The following is an 18513-nucleotide window of genomic DNA, read 5'->3' as shown; positions in this document are numbered from 1 at the left end:
CCCCCTTGAGTATAATCAATAGGTCTGCACTCCTGATTGGCAAAATAAGAACCTCACCTACAGAATTTGGCTTAGACATACCAAACTTAATTAAGTCAGTGGCATATCATCTACAGAATACCAAAATGTCATCACAAGATGATGATACCTATTTAAGGAATGCAGAGGTACTATCAAAGCAAAACTTTTATACCGCTATAAAGTTCCAAGACACTGCTTGAAAGACCAGATCTAGGATACCGCACTCAAGTTTTGAAACATCAAGACAAAACATTATGATTTGATTCCTTACTGCTTACTGCTAAACATGAAGAAGTCTGAAGGTATTGATTGAAATATTATTGAATTTACAATGACTAGGAGGAGGATAAGGCAAGAACAACAGTTCTGAAAGCAAGGACATTAAACAGTATTTGCCAGTGTCCTGACAATGACCCAAGGTCTCAAGAGAAATTGAAATAACCACACTGAATTTGAGAGTCTCACTAGACAAAGCACTAAAAAACTCAGCCTTGAAAAATCTTGTATAAGAAGGTAGACAAAGTGGCCAAATAAACACTATTCCAAAACTATCTGCACCTTTGGAAGGACACAACTTTATCACATAGATCAAGTGGTAAAACTGTTGCAGCAGAAATTTACATTCAGAGCTAATCATGATTTACTAAAATTAGTGAAAAGCATAGTCCTTTATCTGATTGAGAAGTGTCTCATGTTATTTGTTGCTTACACCCACCAGCTTCAAGCAAGAAAACATGCAGATCATACTAATGATACCAACTTTATTAATATCAAAATAAAAAACACCTAACAGAACAAAGAACCATTATCTCTCCAATGCTGTAACACTGAGGTTAAGCAGCAACTTGAAACAAGCACAGAACTCTTAAGAGCAAAAACCAAACTGTCCTCACACCCATTCTCTTCTCTTGGGAACACTTTCAGATATTAACTTCTTACTAGCAACATCACTCAATTCAGCTTTGCTTTTTACATTTGTCTAAATTAAAATGCAACATTATTAGCAGCATGGATCTCAGCACACACACATTGCTGAAAAAGTGCAGCTTGGTACGTCAACAACAGACCACAGCTACATCAGGCTTGCTGTTTTGCAGTAAAAGGTCTATGCGTGTTACAACTGAAAAAGCTGCAGAATGTTTGTGCTGTCTTAATTAAAATTCAGCTGCTTAACTGCAAAAGCAACACAGGTCTCCTAAAACATGTGACCTTGTCCTTTAATTATTACTCCTTGAACTTTATTCTGAAGATTTCAGAGCTATTTCAGTAGTAAGACTTGAACATAAGATACTCTGTTTTTAGTGGAGTGTTTCATGTCAGACTGGTAACTGAGATTGTTTTAAATGGCAAGAAGGTGACAAAAATGTCTATTCTTCACACTGCTAAGCATTGCTACACATTTCAAGATAAAACCCTGTAACTAAAAATAAGGAATAAGGTCCCTCCTTTCTTATTAACAGCAGAAATTTCATTTACATAGCAATGTTGCTGGCAGGTGATAAGAGTAGAAGAACATGCAAAATAACCAAGAGACTGCATGGAGAATTTCTGGCTTGTGACCCACATGGAAAATTCAGTGTAATTTTTCAGAGCTTAATTAAGCTAAACAGAAAAGCATGTTACGACACCAATATTTAGTCACTTTTCTGATGATACCAGGCTACTTCAAGGCCTTTTAGTGAGAAGTCTAGTGGGAAATATAGCGAATAAGATATGAATTCTCATTTTTCAAAATAAATACCCAAAGAAAATCAGAAGTTTTAATCAGATGTTAAAAACTTTTCACTGTGTAAATGGTTGTCATCAATCTTGCCAGAGAACAGCTGCACTTAAAAACCATAACATTAAAAAAAAGATGATGCCAGCAAATTAAGTTAAATACAATTACATTAAAATTAACAATTAAATTCACAAAATATACAAGTTAGCATATGAGGGATTGGAGCATCTGCCTTATGAGGAAAGGCTGAGAGAGCTGTGACTCTTTAGCCTGGAGAAGAGAAGGCTGAGGGGAGACCCTTATTAATGTTTACAAGTATCTAAAGGGTGGGTTTAAGGAGGATGGAGCCAGACTCTTTTCAGTGGTTCCCAGTGACAGGACGAGGGGTAACGGGCACAAGCTGGAACATAGGAAGTTCTGATCAAATATGAGAAAAAACTTTACAGTGAGGGTGACAGAGCACTGGAACAGGCTGCGCAGGGAGGTTGTGGAATCCCCTTCTCTGGAGACATTCAAGACCCATCTGGATGCAGTCCTGAGTAATGTGCTCTAGGCAATCCTGCTTTAGGAGGGGAGTTGGACTAGATGATGTCTAGAGGTCCCTTCCAACTCTGAAAATTCCATGATTCCGTTACAGCACAAAATTCTACAACAGTGCATATTTACCTAGTATTACTAACAGCTGAAGATGGGAAAGAATAAAGAATGACAGACTAACCAGCACAGCCACAATGTGAGCATACAAAACATCATCTTCAGTTAAATAACACTCTGACACTGAGTGATCTTCCTCCTGACAACTCTACACTCACAAGAGTAGAAAAACATCTATTCATTAGCTGAACAGCACCATTTTTGCAATTTATTTTTGAAGAGCCAGGAAGAAATACAGCACTGAAATTCACATCAACCTGTTGCCACTTGGTTTTGCTTCATAAAACTGAATTAATCATTCAACTTCCTAGTGCAACAAAAAGATCCATGAAATTAAACATTAATGCAGCTTCAAACCAGAAACAAAATTACCTTAGAAGCAAAGAAAGCTAGCAATAAAAGGCAACTAATTGTTCCCTAGATTACTAGATCATAATGTCTTCATTGAAAGAGACTATTCTGACAAAGCAAAACAAGATTGCTCCTAAGTTTTGCATGCTGTTTTCCATACCAGTGAACACTGGATACTTAAAACATTTATATATGGCTTTTCACAGGGCACCTGCAACCTGTATGGATGCAGACCTCAATAAGCATAAAAACTGAACAAGGGCACAGCACCATCACAAGCAAGAGACGACGAATTGAACAGAGGTGTGTTGGGTCCGCACAGCTGCAGAGTGAGTTATCAGGCATACACGGGCACATCTGCTGGAACAAAGTTCGCTTCTCTGCAGATGCTGCTCTGCTGTATCAGGCCCCTTCACAATGCACTGCAAGGCTGCTCTAAGTGTTCATACACAATAGTACTTTCTTCTAGGTCAGTCTGTATCAATAGAGGGCTGAACCTCTGCTGTTGCTCCGTGTTCTCTTTCATCTAGCTATAAACTGTTCCTGCCTGACCTGAATCTGCAATGGAGATTGCAACACCTGCAAGTGAGGTGGCTGGGGCAGCAATCAGGATGGCCCTCATTTACCCTCCTGTTCTTAGTAGCCTGTGACACATGTTTTAGTTTTCAGACTTTATTAGACTTACTAGAATAAACAAGAAACCAAATTTGAACTAAGATAAAGGCTATTATGGGAGAGAAGAAAAAATTAACTTTTTTTGCAGCAACTACAAAACACTAATTCTTCCACTGTAGAAAGAAGTCTGTCTGCAGATAAAGGAAATAACTTCACAGTTCACAGATAAGCAATGGTAAGTAGGAAGGAGAGAGCCTACTTAATGAGATGACAGACTCCAACATGAGGAGTGCTTAAGTTAAACACCATTGCATCAAATAACTTTAAACAAAGTCCTATAAAGGCATGATATAACATTTTGCTTAAGAATAACATGATGTGAGTTACCTGTTTTAATTTCCAACCCCTCACAACTCTCAAAGGAAAAATTCGATACCCTCTCAACTAAGCAAGCCAGAATTCAAAATATACAGGTAATCTGTCAGAGCCCTGGTCGTGGCTCATGTTGGGCACCAATAAATCTGTCGTGGTTTGAGGAGAAAAGACAGAATGAGAGGAAGAAAGAACTTACAGGTTGAAAAAGAAACTAAACTAATGAAATATTAATAATAAAACAATAAAAAGAAAATATAATAATATTATCACGAAAATGATGAAATATATACAATATATATAAAACCAGTATTGAGCTCCCACGACAATGATCACATCACCAGCACACACTGGGAACAACCCAGACTGGACTTGGTGATGGATGGGAACTGGATTCCAGAACTGCATTCAGGAACACACGGATCAGGATCAAAGGTAGACAGAGTCCTCCTTGGACACCAGCCATTGGTGAAAGAGCCTGACCCCTTTGATGCCTCAGCTCTTACACTGAGCAAGGGGCAGATGGGATGGAATATCCTATTGGTCAGCTTTGGGTCACCTGTCCTGTCCGCTCCTCCCCACAGATGAAACCCCTCTACACTTTTCCAACTCTGACCCTCCAATGGGACATATAACAAAGTTAGCTGACCTTGGTTGCTATAGCAGTAAGTATAAGCAAGAGCCTCTCTGCATACCATTCCTTGGTATTCACTATAAACAACAGGCCTTATCGCTCTGGAAGCAGACAATGTCTGAAGAATATGCCATTAATTTCAGAACTGGAAGAGGCTTAACTGAAAAATAAAGTTACTGAAAAGGAAATTGGTTCTGTTTTACCTCAAACCAGGATACGGGTGAGGAAAATGCATGACAAGGAAGAGACATTTTAGTTTGTCCAGAATGTCTGCTTCTCATGTTGAAGAGTTTTGCAAAGGCAGTCAAGTATGCAACGGTAGAAGAGGTATTCTCACATCCCTCATGGTTATCAGCTGTAGTCACAACACAAGTTTGTAAAGGCAGAGAATGATCATGACAAAAAGAGATATGTCCTATGGTGGATGCAAACCAAGAATTAACACTTCAGCTTGGTTAAAGCATAAATATTTTAAGAATACATAAGCCCAGTGCTGGGACTCTCAGCAGAATACAGAACGTTAAATACTAAGCATGTTAAATGCTAAAGAACCTGAGACTACCTTAGGTCCTGCGTAACCCTAAGTATTGCTCACACTAACTCATGTTTTACCATTTCAGTGAACTGTATACACATGACAGACTTATCAAGGAATGTATATTACAGAACCAAGGGCCACCAAAGAACATTGGGAAACTATAGGTGGAAAGTGTTTCTCTTTCAGTATTGGTTAAATACTATCTAGAAAATAAGTACTGAAGTAACTGATTCTCACTAGCATAATTATCTACTGTCCTTTCACTCCCCAACCCAATGATCAAATTCACTTAGATAACACAAGCAAACAAAAAGGCAGCTGTATGAAGACAGAGGGTCTCCCACAAAACCAAGATTTGTCTATGTTAGAGCAGAGCATAAACAAAAGTCTGACAGTCTCACATGCTCTGTCAACAGAGGGGATGTGCACAAGTCACCTAAATATAAACCCTTATTCCATCAGACTAGTCCAAAACATCTCTGAGGGACTGATCTCCTCATGATGAACCTCGGGACTTAACATACGCTCTCTGACAATCCTTTGTCAATTAATCACAGCCCATAGAAGCACTGGATCCCCACTTCAGCTGGAAAAGGCCTGTGGCTTGTTGATCTAATTTGGATATTACAATACTCCCACCCATTAACACCTACACACCAAAACCAGGTGAAACAATTACATTCACAAGCTACTCAATTCTTGTAAATATCCACATGTGACTTTCTGTAATTAATACAACTAAGATGTAAAAGTAATGAGCTTTTCTGACTAATATTTAGTAAGTTCCACAAGATATGAACTTGCATTCCTGATAGAGACTCAAACACTACCACAAAGTAGTCATGCCGGATAAGGTTTGAAGCAGTTAGAGGATTCCACAACAGTACCTTATGTTCCACACAAATTTAAGGCATAAATGATCCTGCCATGGGGCTCTATGCAGGACTCAAGAGCCTCAAGTTCCGTCTTAGTAATACTTTCCCGTTTTTGTCAAAAAATGGATTCTAACTAAAGTGCCAAGAGTACAGTTCAGCCATAGAACACTAAACAGAAATTCAGAAGTAGCATAACAACTCCAAGAATAAGATAGATGCAAGACTTATTTTGGGCAGTCACCATAATCAACAAATAATTGTAGAGAAGAGCATGCGAACTGAACAGTCTTTTCAGACACTAAGTGCTCACTGTCCTATATTTCAGAAGCTGCCAGCTGAGTTCTGCAGATGCAGTTGTGTGTGCAGTTACTGGTTTATTCCTTGCACGCTACACTTTACTATGGAACTAAAGCAAATCACACAAAGCAAAAAGCCACACACACCTGTTAGGTAAGGGAAATAAAAATAAGGTGCAGGCACAGCATAAGCCATTCCATATTAAAAAGTAAATTTTAGACAGTCCTAATCCACCACTAGAAAGGGGAAAACAGCACAAGATGAAATTCAAACAGGTAATTAAACTTCCAGTGGTAAGGAAGAAACCGCTTGCAAGAAGGAAGAAGAAACTTCTTCACACATAACTGACTGACGGAGGCACAAAAATCCAGAACATCACGTGGAGACAAGAGCACAAAAAAGTGAAGTGCAGGAGTACTTGAGAAGCATGTAGTATATAAATCAAAATATAGTATCAGAGTAATATCTAATACAGGAACATAGGCAAGGGAAAGTAGGGCTTATAACTTCGTCAGAGGCAGAGAAAAATTTAAGTGTTATCTGTCACAAAGGAAGAAATTTTTCCACTGCAAGACTTAAATACAAGCAAAATTGGCAGAATTTAAGACAAGGAATTAAGTACCTTTGAGTTTATAAATAGCAGAGCTGTCAAAGGCAAGGAATCTGCAGAATATTTCTATGTTTTATCACACAGTACACTTCATTTAAAAAGATACCACAAAAGGAACAGAAGTAGGACTGAAGAGGAGGGGAGAGAAAGATCAGTTCCACAGAAGGAAGCAGGTACAAAGAGGCCTGCAAGACAACACATGTCAAAAAGATAAAATGGAGAGCAGTTGCTTAAAAGCTGTAGCTCATCATGTTACTTCATACATAGAATTCCTACAGTTCTGCTAAGCTGCTAGCAAGTCACTGCTTTTCATCATGCAACAGTTCATTCCCCTTATACACCTCCCTGTCTTCTCTTGAGTCAGTGCGTTTTCCCCAGGGTGAAAAGTTTGATGCTACTGTCCCAATTGCTTCTGTAGAAAGCTTAAGGACAAACCAACGCTGCACGGCTTTTGCAACCGTAGTCCTGGCTTTTCTAAGCCATGCACAGGAAGTTTAAACAAATGTTTAAGTGCAAACATCTAAAAATCACTTGAAGTGGCTATGGAGGTGCAAAACCTATAGATCATTACACGCATTTTAGAGCGGCACCACACACAAATTACATGCAGTGACAGAAAAAAAAGTTGCAAGCAATAGACCTCACAAGCCATAGTGCAGTATCCCAATTAAAGGGCCACAAACCCTAGTGAGAGACAAGGTTCAGTATTCCTTAGGAAGTTCTAGTTCAGACATGGTATTCAGTGGTGACTTACTTGCTCTTCCTAGAACTAAGAAAAAACTTTTACACTGCATAAAGTTTTGTTAAGAAGGTATGAATCATACAGACTGATAAATACGGATCATATAGAGGTACCAGAAACGTTTAGAATGGGACTGAAAATCTGATTAGACAAAAATAATCACACACTAGGTATCTGAGAACACATACACCAGAACAGCAATATTCTTTCAAGTAACACAGAGAAAACTAGACAAACAGTGCAGACCCTCTCACTTTGCCTTGAGAGCACAGAACTCCACCTGAAAACTGAACTGGAGAGCAGAGCTTATACACTATTTCCCTGCATTTTTTCTTCTCACCTCCATTCTCTTTATTTCTATCTTTCACCACGCCACCTTTTTTTCTTCCTCTCTTATTCACGGAGGCTCTACCTATTAATTCATTTCATTCATTCTGAACCATGACAGTCCTATTCCATACCTCTCCACCCTACTCCAGACCCCACCTGCTGATGTCTCCCAAGCTTTCAGTATCTAAAATACAGCAGGGAAAGCAGTACTTATGGACAGGCTTTTGCCCCCAGCATTCTCATTTCTAGTATATAATTGCTAAAGTAACTTTTCTATTAATATCAATCTCTCTAATACCATCTATTAGAGCTCATACTTGGAAAAGTATGCTGAATTTGATGATTTCTGGAGTAAGCTCCTGACCCTCCATTTAGAACTCTTACCAGCACAGTTTTAATTTTTTTAATTTTTTTTTTTTTTTTACTCACTTGGCCACAGACTGGATAACTTTAGAAGATGTATCCTTAATATTAGTGAAAAATCGCTCTGTTCCACCCCTCAGAATATCAAAGAACCCTCCATAAGTCTGGTCACATTCCGCAACGGTCAGGCCTAGAGTAGTTAAATAAAAATAATTGTACTTTAAGTCATATCCTGCAATGGGCTCCATACTAAAGCAAGTTGCCTACAAAGCTGGAAGTGAATGCATATACAAGCTATGCCTTGCTGTAAGGCTCACAGTTCTAAAGTTCTCCTTAACTATGACCTATTCAAAAAAATAGTACTACTTGTGGTCATGAGGTACTAGTAAACTACATAACACATTGTTTAATTGACTGTTTGCATTTAAGAGAAAACAAGGTGAAAAATTTCTGGAAGTAAAGCATTTATTCCATATTGCCAGTGCAGCTAAATACTGACTCTCTTTACTATCAGTCACTTTAAGTGCAGCTTATCATTAGCAAATCTACTTAAGCACCCCCAGTAGAGACATTTTAATGCAGGGCTTCAAAAGCAGCTGGCATAATTAAGTGACTTGTTAAGAACAAGATCCCTATTAATATGATTGTATACAAGAAACAGTGCTCTTTCTTGCACAAAACTAATGGCCAAACAGCCTTTTGATTATAATTCTATTAGGAAGCTGGGTTCTTCCACAGAAATTGATACACAGATAACATTACTGCAATAAATATTACTCCATTTTAAAAGTTTCCCTGGAACATTAATATCCTTTTTCTCATTGGCAATTCATCACAAGTAATACGAAACAAGAAATATCAAGCTGGAAGGAAAACTGAATATAGTATGAAATATTCCCTTGGTATCTTCTACATTAATTGAAATGTTCCATATTCACATATGATATATGATAAGACGGATGCAGAAATTGCCTTTTAATAAGAAATGAGATGCAAATAAGCCTATCAAACTTCTCATTTTCTTTACTATATTAAGTACAACTATTTTCAGCTGAATGAACTCTGGACTATCTATTTTTACAGAATGGGTATGTCAGCTTTAAATTGTGTCATTTTAGAGACGTTTATGGTTGACTCTATTTAGTACTGCTAGTCCAACTACTGTTTTTCCTCAGATGGAACCACAACTCATCCTCATCACCAGTGATGTTCCAAGGTGCAACCATATCCTTAAGTCCTTCCTGCACAATCCTCCCATGATAAGCTGGGCTTATGGCAGTACCAGCTATGGCTGCTTATGAAAGTACTGACTGGACAGCCAATAAACTGAGTTTAGGTGGTGCTTTTTCCCTTTGAGGCTGTCAGACACGAGTCTTTTGGAAGTGACAAAAGTAAACAGCTTTAGACTACGATCACTCTGTCAGATGCACTTCAAACTATGACAGGGGTCAAAAGCCTTTTTTGGAGGGGAGAGGCAAGGAGGCAGAGGTGGACCCCAGAGATTTATGGAAGTATTTCTTCCTCATACAAGCCTTTTGCAGGCTAAAATAAACATGTCAGGTCAGTGACTCCTTAGCATTAATGAATTACTGTGGTCCATAGCCAAAATCCCTGCAATTGCTTCTGTGTTTCTTTATTGGGCTACTTCAACCATTAGACACCAACAAGCCCACTTGAGCATAAAGTTACACCAAAAGTCAAAGAATGGCTGCTATCTTTTAAGCTCTAACACATCTGTTGTTAAGTAGTTGTTCTTGGAAAGCAAAGGCAACTGTTACTTCCTTACACCAAAGATCCAATATTGTCCCCAAACTCAGGATATATACTAACTTCAGTACCTTCGGCCACAGAGTAACAAGGTTTCAGTTAAAATACAGCACCTCTGAGAAGATTTTTAAGTTTAAACTCCTCTTAAATTATCCTCTTCACAAAAGACATTTTCAAATATCGTTGCCTCATTGAATGGGAAAGTTTTGGGTTTAAAATAAGCCATTTTTATTCATTTGTCATAACCTGAAGAATATTTTCACTACAGCTCTTAAGAACGTTATTGCCTACTGTATCTGCCACTGTCATCAAGTTTTAGTTCATTTATTTCAACTCTCTCTCCTCTACAGGTCAATAATGCATTTTAGTTTCAATTATTTTACATAGAAAAAAGAATTTTATTTTGCCAAGCAATGAACTTGAGAAATTTGTTTGAATGTACCAACATACAACCAAACCCTGGAAAAAATAAAACAAGGTTAGAAACAGCGATAGAAACATAAAATAGTTAGTACTTGTACAAAATGTCTAAAACCCCCAAAGGTTTTTTTTTTTCCCATATAAAAGACATGCAATTGGTTTTACACTAAGATGATGTCTCTTTCTGCGCTTACCTGCATTGTACATATTGTTCAGCTGTCCTGCAGGCTTGGAGCTCTGTGAAACAGAGGTCACTGATGTCCGAGGCTGAGGATTGTTTCCATAGCCTCCATTTTGTTCCAGGAGCTGAGGAGATTAATATTCACTGTGAGTATTTTCTTGCCAATTTAGCCAACTTGTTATGCTTTGTAAATTACTTTTACTTGGTGAGAATAAGCAAACTGAACCTTCAGGAGAAAGCCAGGAAGTTAAGATATACTAACTGATTCATCACAAACTGCACAAATTAAGCATCAAACAGAGAACATCTAAGCGCGTTTCAGGTTAGTATAGGCAGAGCCTTCATATATTAGATTTTTCTGTGCAAGTAAAAGTATGCACTTGCATACTAAAGAATGACCCAAGATCATGAGAAGCTTTTCAACATGCAGTAAGAACTACAACCAGCTTCCTTTAATGTCATGCAAGCTCTGTGCTTTAAAAGACATATTTTCAAAGATCCTACAAGTGATACAGATCAATTCAACGGAATTTCAAAACAAGTTACTGTGTAACTTTCAAGAGACTAAGGAACAGGGGACCTGCTCTGACATGTTACTGTACTCACACCCACTGGATAAGGGAGGAGTCTTATTGATTAGGTCTCCTTTCTCTCCTTATGAGGCAACTTACCTCTGTGATGGGGGATTTAGGATTCACATTCCTAGCTGCTGCTATCTCCTGCAGTTGATTCACAAGTTCAGTGATTGACAATCTCTCCTCTGGGTTCACCTTCAACGCGGAGCCTTAAAAAGGAGATTCAGACAATATAGCAGAAACCCTTTGGAGCTTTTCTCCCAGAGATTAGTAATACCTTCAGTGCACTCCAATCCAATAAGCAATCAAATATGTGAACAGACTGGAGCAACTGCTAAATCCACATCCAAACACAACTATCATAACAGGTATCCAAGAAAAACACCATTTAGTGTTAAGAATAATTCAGCAAATATACTCTAGGATCAGTTAATGAATAACCTCAGAAGTAACTTTATACATAATACTGTTGGAGTTGGAGGCATATTTCTGGCACTGGAATTAAAGTTTCTAGTAATCTATTTGAAATTTAAAGAAAATAGGATTTCTAACGCAAATCCAGAGAAACCAAATCAAAACAGTAGTTGTTCCTATGGAGCAATTCAGATCCTAAGCAAGACAGGCAGTAGCACTAAAAAACCCCAAAAGTTTCATTTGAAATTTTTAAGTTCCTTGATGATGGATTACAATTTTTAATAAAACAATAAACTGTTGCAGTTAACCTTATTCACCATCACATATCAATAACATTAAACTATCAGTAATACAACACTGTCAATAATAAGGTGTACCCATAAAGACACCAAATTAAATTTAACATTGAAAACTTACGAATGAGATCATGAAACACTGAATAGCGGGTGTCATTTTGTGGGATGACGTATTTCCCATTGACTATGCGAAGTTTTGCTCCATCTTCAAATGGATGTTGCCTAAAGCACAGCAAGTACAGGATACAGCCCAGTGCCTACACAGAGATAGAGGCAGAAATATTTAATAGATTCATGGAATCATTTAGGCTGGAAGAAACCTTAAGATCATGTGTTAACCCAGCCATTAACTGCCAAGTCCACTGCTAAACCATGTCCCTAGGTGCCAAGTCTATGCATCTTCTAAACAGCTCCAGGGATGGTGACTCCACCTCTTCTCTGGACAGCCTGTTCCAATGCTTGATAATACTTTCAGTGAAGAAATTTTTCCTAATATCCAATGTAAACCTCCCCTAGTGCAACCTGATGCCATTTCCTCTCATCTTATCGCTTGTTGCTTTGGAGAAGACATTGACACCCACATTGCTACAACCTCCTTTCAGGTAATTGTAGAAAGTGATAAGGTCTCCCCTCAGCCTCCTTTCCCTCAGACTAAACAACCCCAGTTCCCTCAGCCGCTACTCATCACATTTGTGCTTCACCAGCTTCGTTGCTCTTCTTTGGACATGCTGCAGCACCTCAATGCCTTTCTTGTAGTGAGGGACCCAAAACTGAACACAGTATTCAAGGTGTAGCCTCACCAGTGCTGAGTACAGGGGGATAATCACTTCCCTAGTCCGGCTGGCCACACTATTTCTCATACAAGACAGGACACTGTTGGCCTTCTTAGCCACTTGGGCACACTGCTGGCTCATATTTAATCATCTGCCAACCAATATTCCCAGGTCCTTTTCCAGCAGGCAGCTTTCCAGCCACTCTTCCACAAGTCTTCAGCATTGCATGGGGTTGTTCTGACCCAAGTGCAGGACCTGGCACTTGGCCTTGTTGTACCTCATACAATTGGTCTCAGCCCATTGATCCAGCCTGTCCAGATCCCTCTGTAGAGCCTTTCACCACCTGTGACCAGCCGCCAACTGGATTTAACTCCATTCACCACAACTCTTTGGGCCTGGCCATCCAGACAGTTTTTTACCCAGCAATCAGTACACAGATGTCATGGTGGTGTCACAGCAGGCAGAACACTGGCAGTGGCAGCTGGTGACACTGCCAGCCCAGGATGGCTATAAAAAGGGCTGTGCCAGCAGATGAGCAGTCAGGTGAGCAGTGGAAGGGAGGGGAGGGCCTGGAGGCAGGGGCTGCCCACAGTGATGGAGAGCAGCTGCTTTGTAATACAGTTGGACATCTGGACAGTGAAACACACAGACCACAGCACACTCCTGTCGTCTTCCTCCTCTGCCACTGAGCTGGAGAGCTGACAACAGTCTACAGGACAGATTACACTAACCCCTAACCCATGGTGGTCTTACAGGGAGATAGAATCTCCCTAAAGCCAGGGGCAAAAGGAGCTCTGTGCCTTTTTTCACTGGGTTCCCTAGGACTGAGCTCCTGGCACTAGCACTAGTGATGTAGTGGCCACTGGTGGTGGCCAGCATTTTTCACCCAGGATGGGTGTCTCCTGGCCAACCTGGAGGCATGGAATGGACAACCTTGGTATGAGGCTGGGAGAGGCCCAGGCAGGGAGGCAGGAGCTGCCCATGCCAGTGGAGAGTGGCCTCTTCAATTTGTGGTTCTCCTGTCTTTGACTGCTGCAGCCCCAGACAGGGACACGAGCAGATCATGGCACACTTCTGTCCTGTTCCTCCTCGTCCACTCAGCAAAGGAGTGTTGCAAAGATATTGACCCAAGGATAATGAAACACCTTATCCTGTATTTCTACACCTTATCTTGTACCCTGTGATAGATAGTGTCATGGTCCTACAAGAAGCTAGAAGGTCCCCACAGCCGAGGACAAAAGGAGCACTGTAGCACGCACCTTCTTTGTGTTAAACTTATCACAGAGTGACAAAAGCTTATAAATCTTTTAATTCATGAACCCATTGGATGGTTGTTCTTATTTGTGCTGTCTTTAATTCAGGCAACGATATTTAAAGCAGAATTTTAGACTGTGAAATTGATTAAGCTTCCTAACACTGCCTGCAAATCACAGGTTTCAATCATCAACTGCTGACTCATGCAACTCTATATACAGTCCCAGTGCTTCAAATCCTTTAGAAATAATAGTCTTGATGTTTCTCTGAGGACAGAATACTTAGTGAAACATTCATTTGTTCAGTGTGTCAATTAGAGAGCTCAAAACAGCTATGCTGCTGCTAAATAGGTTTCTGGGATTTTCCTCCTTTCATGGAAGTTCTCAGTTTCAGGGATTCTCCTACCTGTCTTTTTAAATATCATTACAATAAATCCATTTCATGAATTTCACAGTATAAAAAAATCAGTAGTCTTGCGATGTTAAACATGTTCAAGACCACAATTTTTCTTACAAAAAGGCTCAGAAGTTTTATTTCTTAACTTCATCCTGTGCTTCAAGAAGACTCATTTTATTTGTGGGACAGAATATGGTCTTTTGTATTTCTAACTCACATACATTCTGTTATGCAATGCATCAGCTAGGTAAGCATTAAAGTGTTAATCAACTTGTTTAAATGACAGTAGGGGGACACAACATCACTTCTAAAATGCTTGTTTTGATAAAGATTTGAAGAAAATGAGCCTGAAATGATTGTCCCTTTATTTCCTACAATCAGAAGGCTATTCAATTCTTATAACAAATACAATTTAAGATCATTTTCAGACAGGTTTAATTTAAGCCTCGAAAATCACGAAACTGGGACTACCTCATCCTGGGAACTTTCGAATTCCTTGGTGTGCCCAAACTTGAGACATGTGCAATCTGACAGGGGGAGCAACCACCAAAGCCAGAAGTCAGGTTTGAATTCTAATCTCTGAATAGTCCAGGTGTTATGGATTAGTTAGGATAATTTCATTTGTTACTTAAGTAAACATAAATTGATACACATATTGTCAAGTAAATTGACATGAAATATACTGGCAGAGTTGCACTATTGTAATAGAACCATGTTCCACTTGGCCTATAAAAGTTTGATAAGAAAGTATTCAATACATCCAGGAAAATGCCTGCACAACATACTGGAAAATTTTTCCTCAAAATTCTGAACCCCAGCTTAGTCAATAAGCATATGGGCTTTTATAGCCTCCACAAACAAAACAAGCCAGTGAAGACGTTTGCTAAGAAATCTGCTCACTGTCTCCAGTCCTCTGCGTGCGCTGTCTCCAACTGTCCCTGGCTATTAATTTATTCCCAGGAAGTTTCAAAGATTTGCATGTTGTTAAAGCGTCAAAGGTTTGAAATTTAGTTACTCAAAACACTGAGTCTCTCAATCCAGGGCCAGAAATAAACTGCATATATTAATTCTGTATAATTGCATAGCAAGTACATTTTTGTCAGTCTGTTGATAAGAAGCTCTCTGTAATGTATACACTGAAGTGTCATATAGTCCACATTAATTAATCCAGCAGAGGAGTACAGGAAATACCACCTACTCTTCCACCTACTCTGTAAAATGTCTGTTTACAAAGAAGGTAGAATGTAATTTAGTTGGCAGAATGAAACCACTCCTTGTGCAGTCCCAGACACCATGCACATAAGACAACAGCGTCCCCAGCCACACGGGGGAGAAAAGCACAAAGGCAATCAGCTGAACACATAGGAAATGAAGAGAGCACTTAGATTTGATCTTTGCTTTAATTGCTAGAGAATGTTTATCATTCCCTCTGCTTTATGTATAACTTAATGTTTATAGCAGTGATAGATTTTTGAATATTTTAAACATCAATTCTGATTCAAAGTTACAAAAAATAACCAGGAATAACTTTTTGACCTGCTGGTGTGCCTTTACCAGCAGCTAATTTAACACTTCCTTAATGGGACAATGAAGTTTTTGGGGCACTGTGGTAGTGGTTGGGGGCGGAGATTGTTTGAAACAAGTCACAGTAGTGTTATTTTTCCACTGACCTGCTTCAGGAAACAATCAGCACACTTAAAATGATTAAAAGTTCCACAGTATAGCTACAGGATGACACACAGGTATTACACCAAAGTACCTTCTGAATAGAATTAAACTATATGAAATCTGAAGAGATCCTTCAGCTCACACAGAATTAAAGCCTGCAAGATGTCTTGCACTGACTACAAGAATTTTTTACCAGATATTGGTATGGAGAACTCAACTTTGAAATTTTGCTCCTTAATGTACTCCAAAGCCCAATCTGTTTTTTTCATAAATTTCTAAGAGTGGGAGTGTATGAAGGGCCTTTCAAGCCAAAACATAATCAATGGAGAAAAATCTTAATGATAAGGTAAAGCCTGTCATTTCAGTGGAACTGAGTTGGATTTCAGTTCAGGAAATCACATTCATTTAGAAAAAATGGAACTGAAGGTGTTTGGGTTTAGTATTTATTTTCTGAAGACCTCTAGATTTAGGTAGGAAATGTACAGAAAACAGTTGGCCAAGCTTAAGAACCTCTGATCTTAACAATCAATATCTAATCACTTTCCCATTGTGGAGTCTATGTGGTTGACAACTAAGGCTTCATCTATGCTGCTTTGCTAAGAAAGACATTTCTATCTCCTCTATGCTTTTAAGTTCACACAGTGACAAGCACACAGACAGCAACCACAAGTGTTACTCACCCTACCTGCTTTCTTTGGAAAACTGTTTCATTTATCCTAACCACAAATGACAAGATCAGTTATGCTTCCTGAGACAATGCCATATTTTATCGCCAAATACTTTGCACATTTGCACTGAACCCAGAGTGTGAAGGAAAAAACACAGAACAACATGTTCCAATGAAGGCATGGTAAATGGAACAGATCTTTCAAAGACACAGCAGGAGACAACCACCATGTTAATACTTACAGATACAGAGTTATTCTAAACAAAAAGTAAATTCCAACTACGCTTCTGAGTGAGGCTTTTGTTAAGTGCATTTCTAGCTTTGCGTTTAACTGGATGTAATCTTGGCTCACACACTGCCAAGTATTTAACGCATGTGAGCTGACCAAATGGTCAGAAAAAATGTATTTTTCTAGGTGTTTCTTCACATGCCAGAAGAAAATTTCCAACAGCTGTAGAAGTTGAATAAGAGTTTCTGCAGTATCTTCTAGCTAATTTAAGAAGTTGAATGAAGTTCTGAGATTGCAGATAAAAACTTTTAAAGCACCGTTATTACATTTTCTCAATTTGTCTTTTGGCACACTGCCAATACAGATAACAACTTGACACCTGCCTCTGTAAAAAACATCCAATAAACTAAGTCCCTAAGCACAAAGTCACTGGTCTCAGTACTGTTACAGTATTACACAACTGAAAAAGGTACAACTGAGGATTTAATACTTACATTTAATTCTGGCTACAGATCTTTTATTGAATGTTAACAGTTTATCACCGTTTCTATACAAAGTATGAATGATCTCTGCGTCATTCTCATCCTTTCTACCTGTCAGCATTTACCTAGATGCAATACCTAGACATAGCCATTTTGAACAACTCAGCAATAAGCTGTCCCAGCATTACATGAATGGCAAAAATTTGAATTAAGGACTCTTAAGTATTCTGGCTCTACAGTGGCAAGCTCCAACGAGGCAATAGTGCTACTGAATGTCAAAGAAGTTCGGCATTGCCTCTCACAGTGGAAGTCAAACTACATCTCAGTGAAAACCTCAAATACTTCATCTCATTCTTTAAACATTTAGATACCCTATTCATACTATTTAAGTTTATTTTGACATACAACAATCTATTTTATGTTTATTTTGGTGGACTTATTTAATCAACGAATTAACACGAAGACTGCAAAATCAGTTTCACTATGACATAAGCAGCTATGATACAGCAACAGAAGAATTTCTTACCCAAATGTCCTGTTTTTCACCAATTGGAAAATTTGAATACAGGTCTATCATTTCTGGTGTCCTGTACATTGGTGTTGTATTCCTTGTGATCTGCAGAAGATAGAATTGCTTGAAACAGAAACTTGAATAATAAACTCTAACAGCATTCAACCAAGGAAAAAGCTCTCAATGTAAAATGGATAGCATTCTCACTTTGAAAATTAAATTCAGAAATACTTGGCAAGGCAGAAGCCATCAATTGAATCCTACAATAGTCACGACAGCTTTGATATAAGGCCAGGTAAAGATGGTAGTACTCAAATAAATAACACTGATATTCAAAAGTCCTTCCAAACTGCAAAGCACGTAAAGTAAAATGGCTGTTCTACATCAGGCAAAAAGGGATATGGACACAAATACAGAAAATCAACAATGAACCAGGAAGTGAATTCATGCTTCAGTGTGTATTTCTCACTTCCTTGTCACACATAATGACAGTGCAGACACATCCAAAGGGTTAAGCTATGTTCCCAAGGATCCCTGAAGAGACCTTTTCCATCATCTTTCTGCAGACTATACAAGACAGTGGTACAACATAATTTTTCTTCACAGAAACCAACGGGTTGCTCTCCAAGGATGCTGGATTTCAAAGCAGGGAGAGCAGTATCAGAAGTTGCACACTTGAATTTTAAGTGTCACTGTATTTCTCCATACTTAAAAATATGAATCCAATTTACGTATTTCATTAGATTTACCAGCATTAC

General features: G+C 38.8%; 1 protein-coding gene across 4 annotated transcripts in view; it reads right to left on the bottom strand.

Moving 5' to 3' along the window:
• Window positions 1-18513, bottom strand: part of GAK (cyclin G associated kinase) — a 76900-nt gene that overhangs the window by 37864 nt on the left and 20523 nt on the right. For all 4 annotated transcript variants that reach the window (XM_054186504.1, XM_054186505.1, XM_054186506.1 and 1 more), the window contains exons 7-11: window positions 17771-17860; window positions 11897-12032; window positions 11162-11274; window positions 10504-10615; window positions 8189-8312 (exon numbers count right to left, since the gene is read on the bottom strand). In XM_054186504.1, coding sequence (XP_054042479.1) covers window positions 8189-8312; window positions 10504-10615; window positions 11162-11274; window positions 11897-12032; window positions 17771-17860 — 575 coding nt within the window. The remainder of the gene's footprint in view (window positions 1-8188; window positions 8313-10503; window positions 10616-11161; window positions 11275-11896; window positions 12033-17770; window positions 17861-18513) is intronic.

The sequence above is a fragment of the Rissa tridactyla genome, chromosome Z (genome assembly GCF_028500815.1).
Source record: "Rissa tridactyla isolate bRisTri1 chromosome Z, bRisTri1.patW.cur.20221130, whole genome shotgun sequence".
Classification (NCBI taxonomy): Eukaryota; Metazoa; Chordata; class Aves; order Charadriiformes; family Laridae; genus Rissa; species Rissa tridactyla.
The sequence above is the reverse complement of the archived record's forward strand: the minus strand, read 5'-3'. Positions and strand labels throughout refer to the sequence as shown.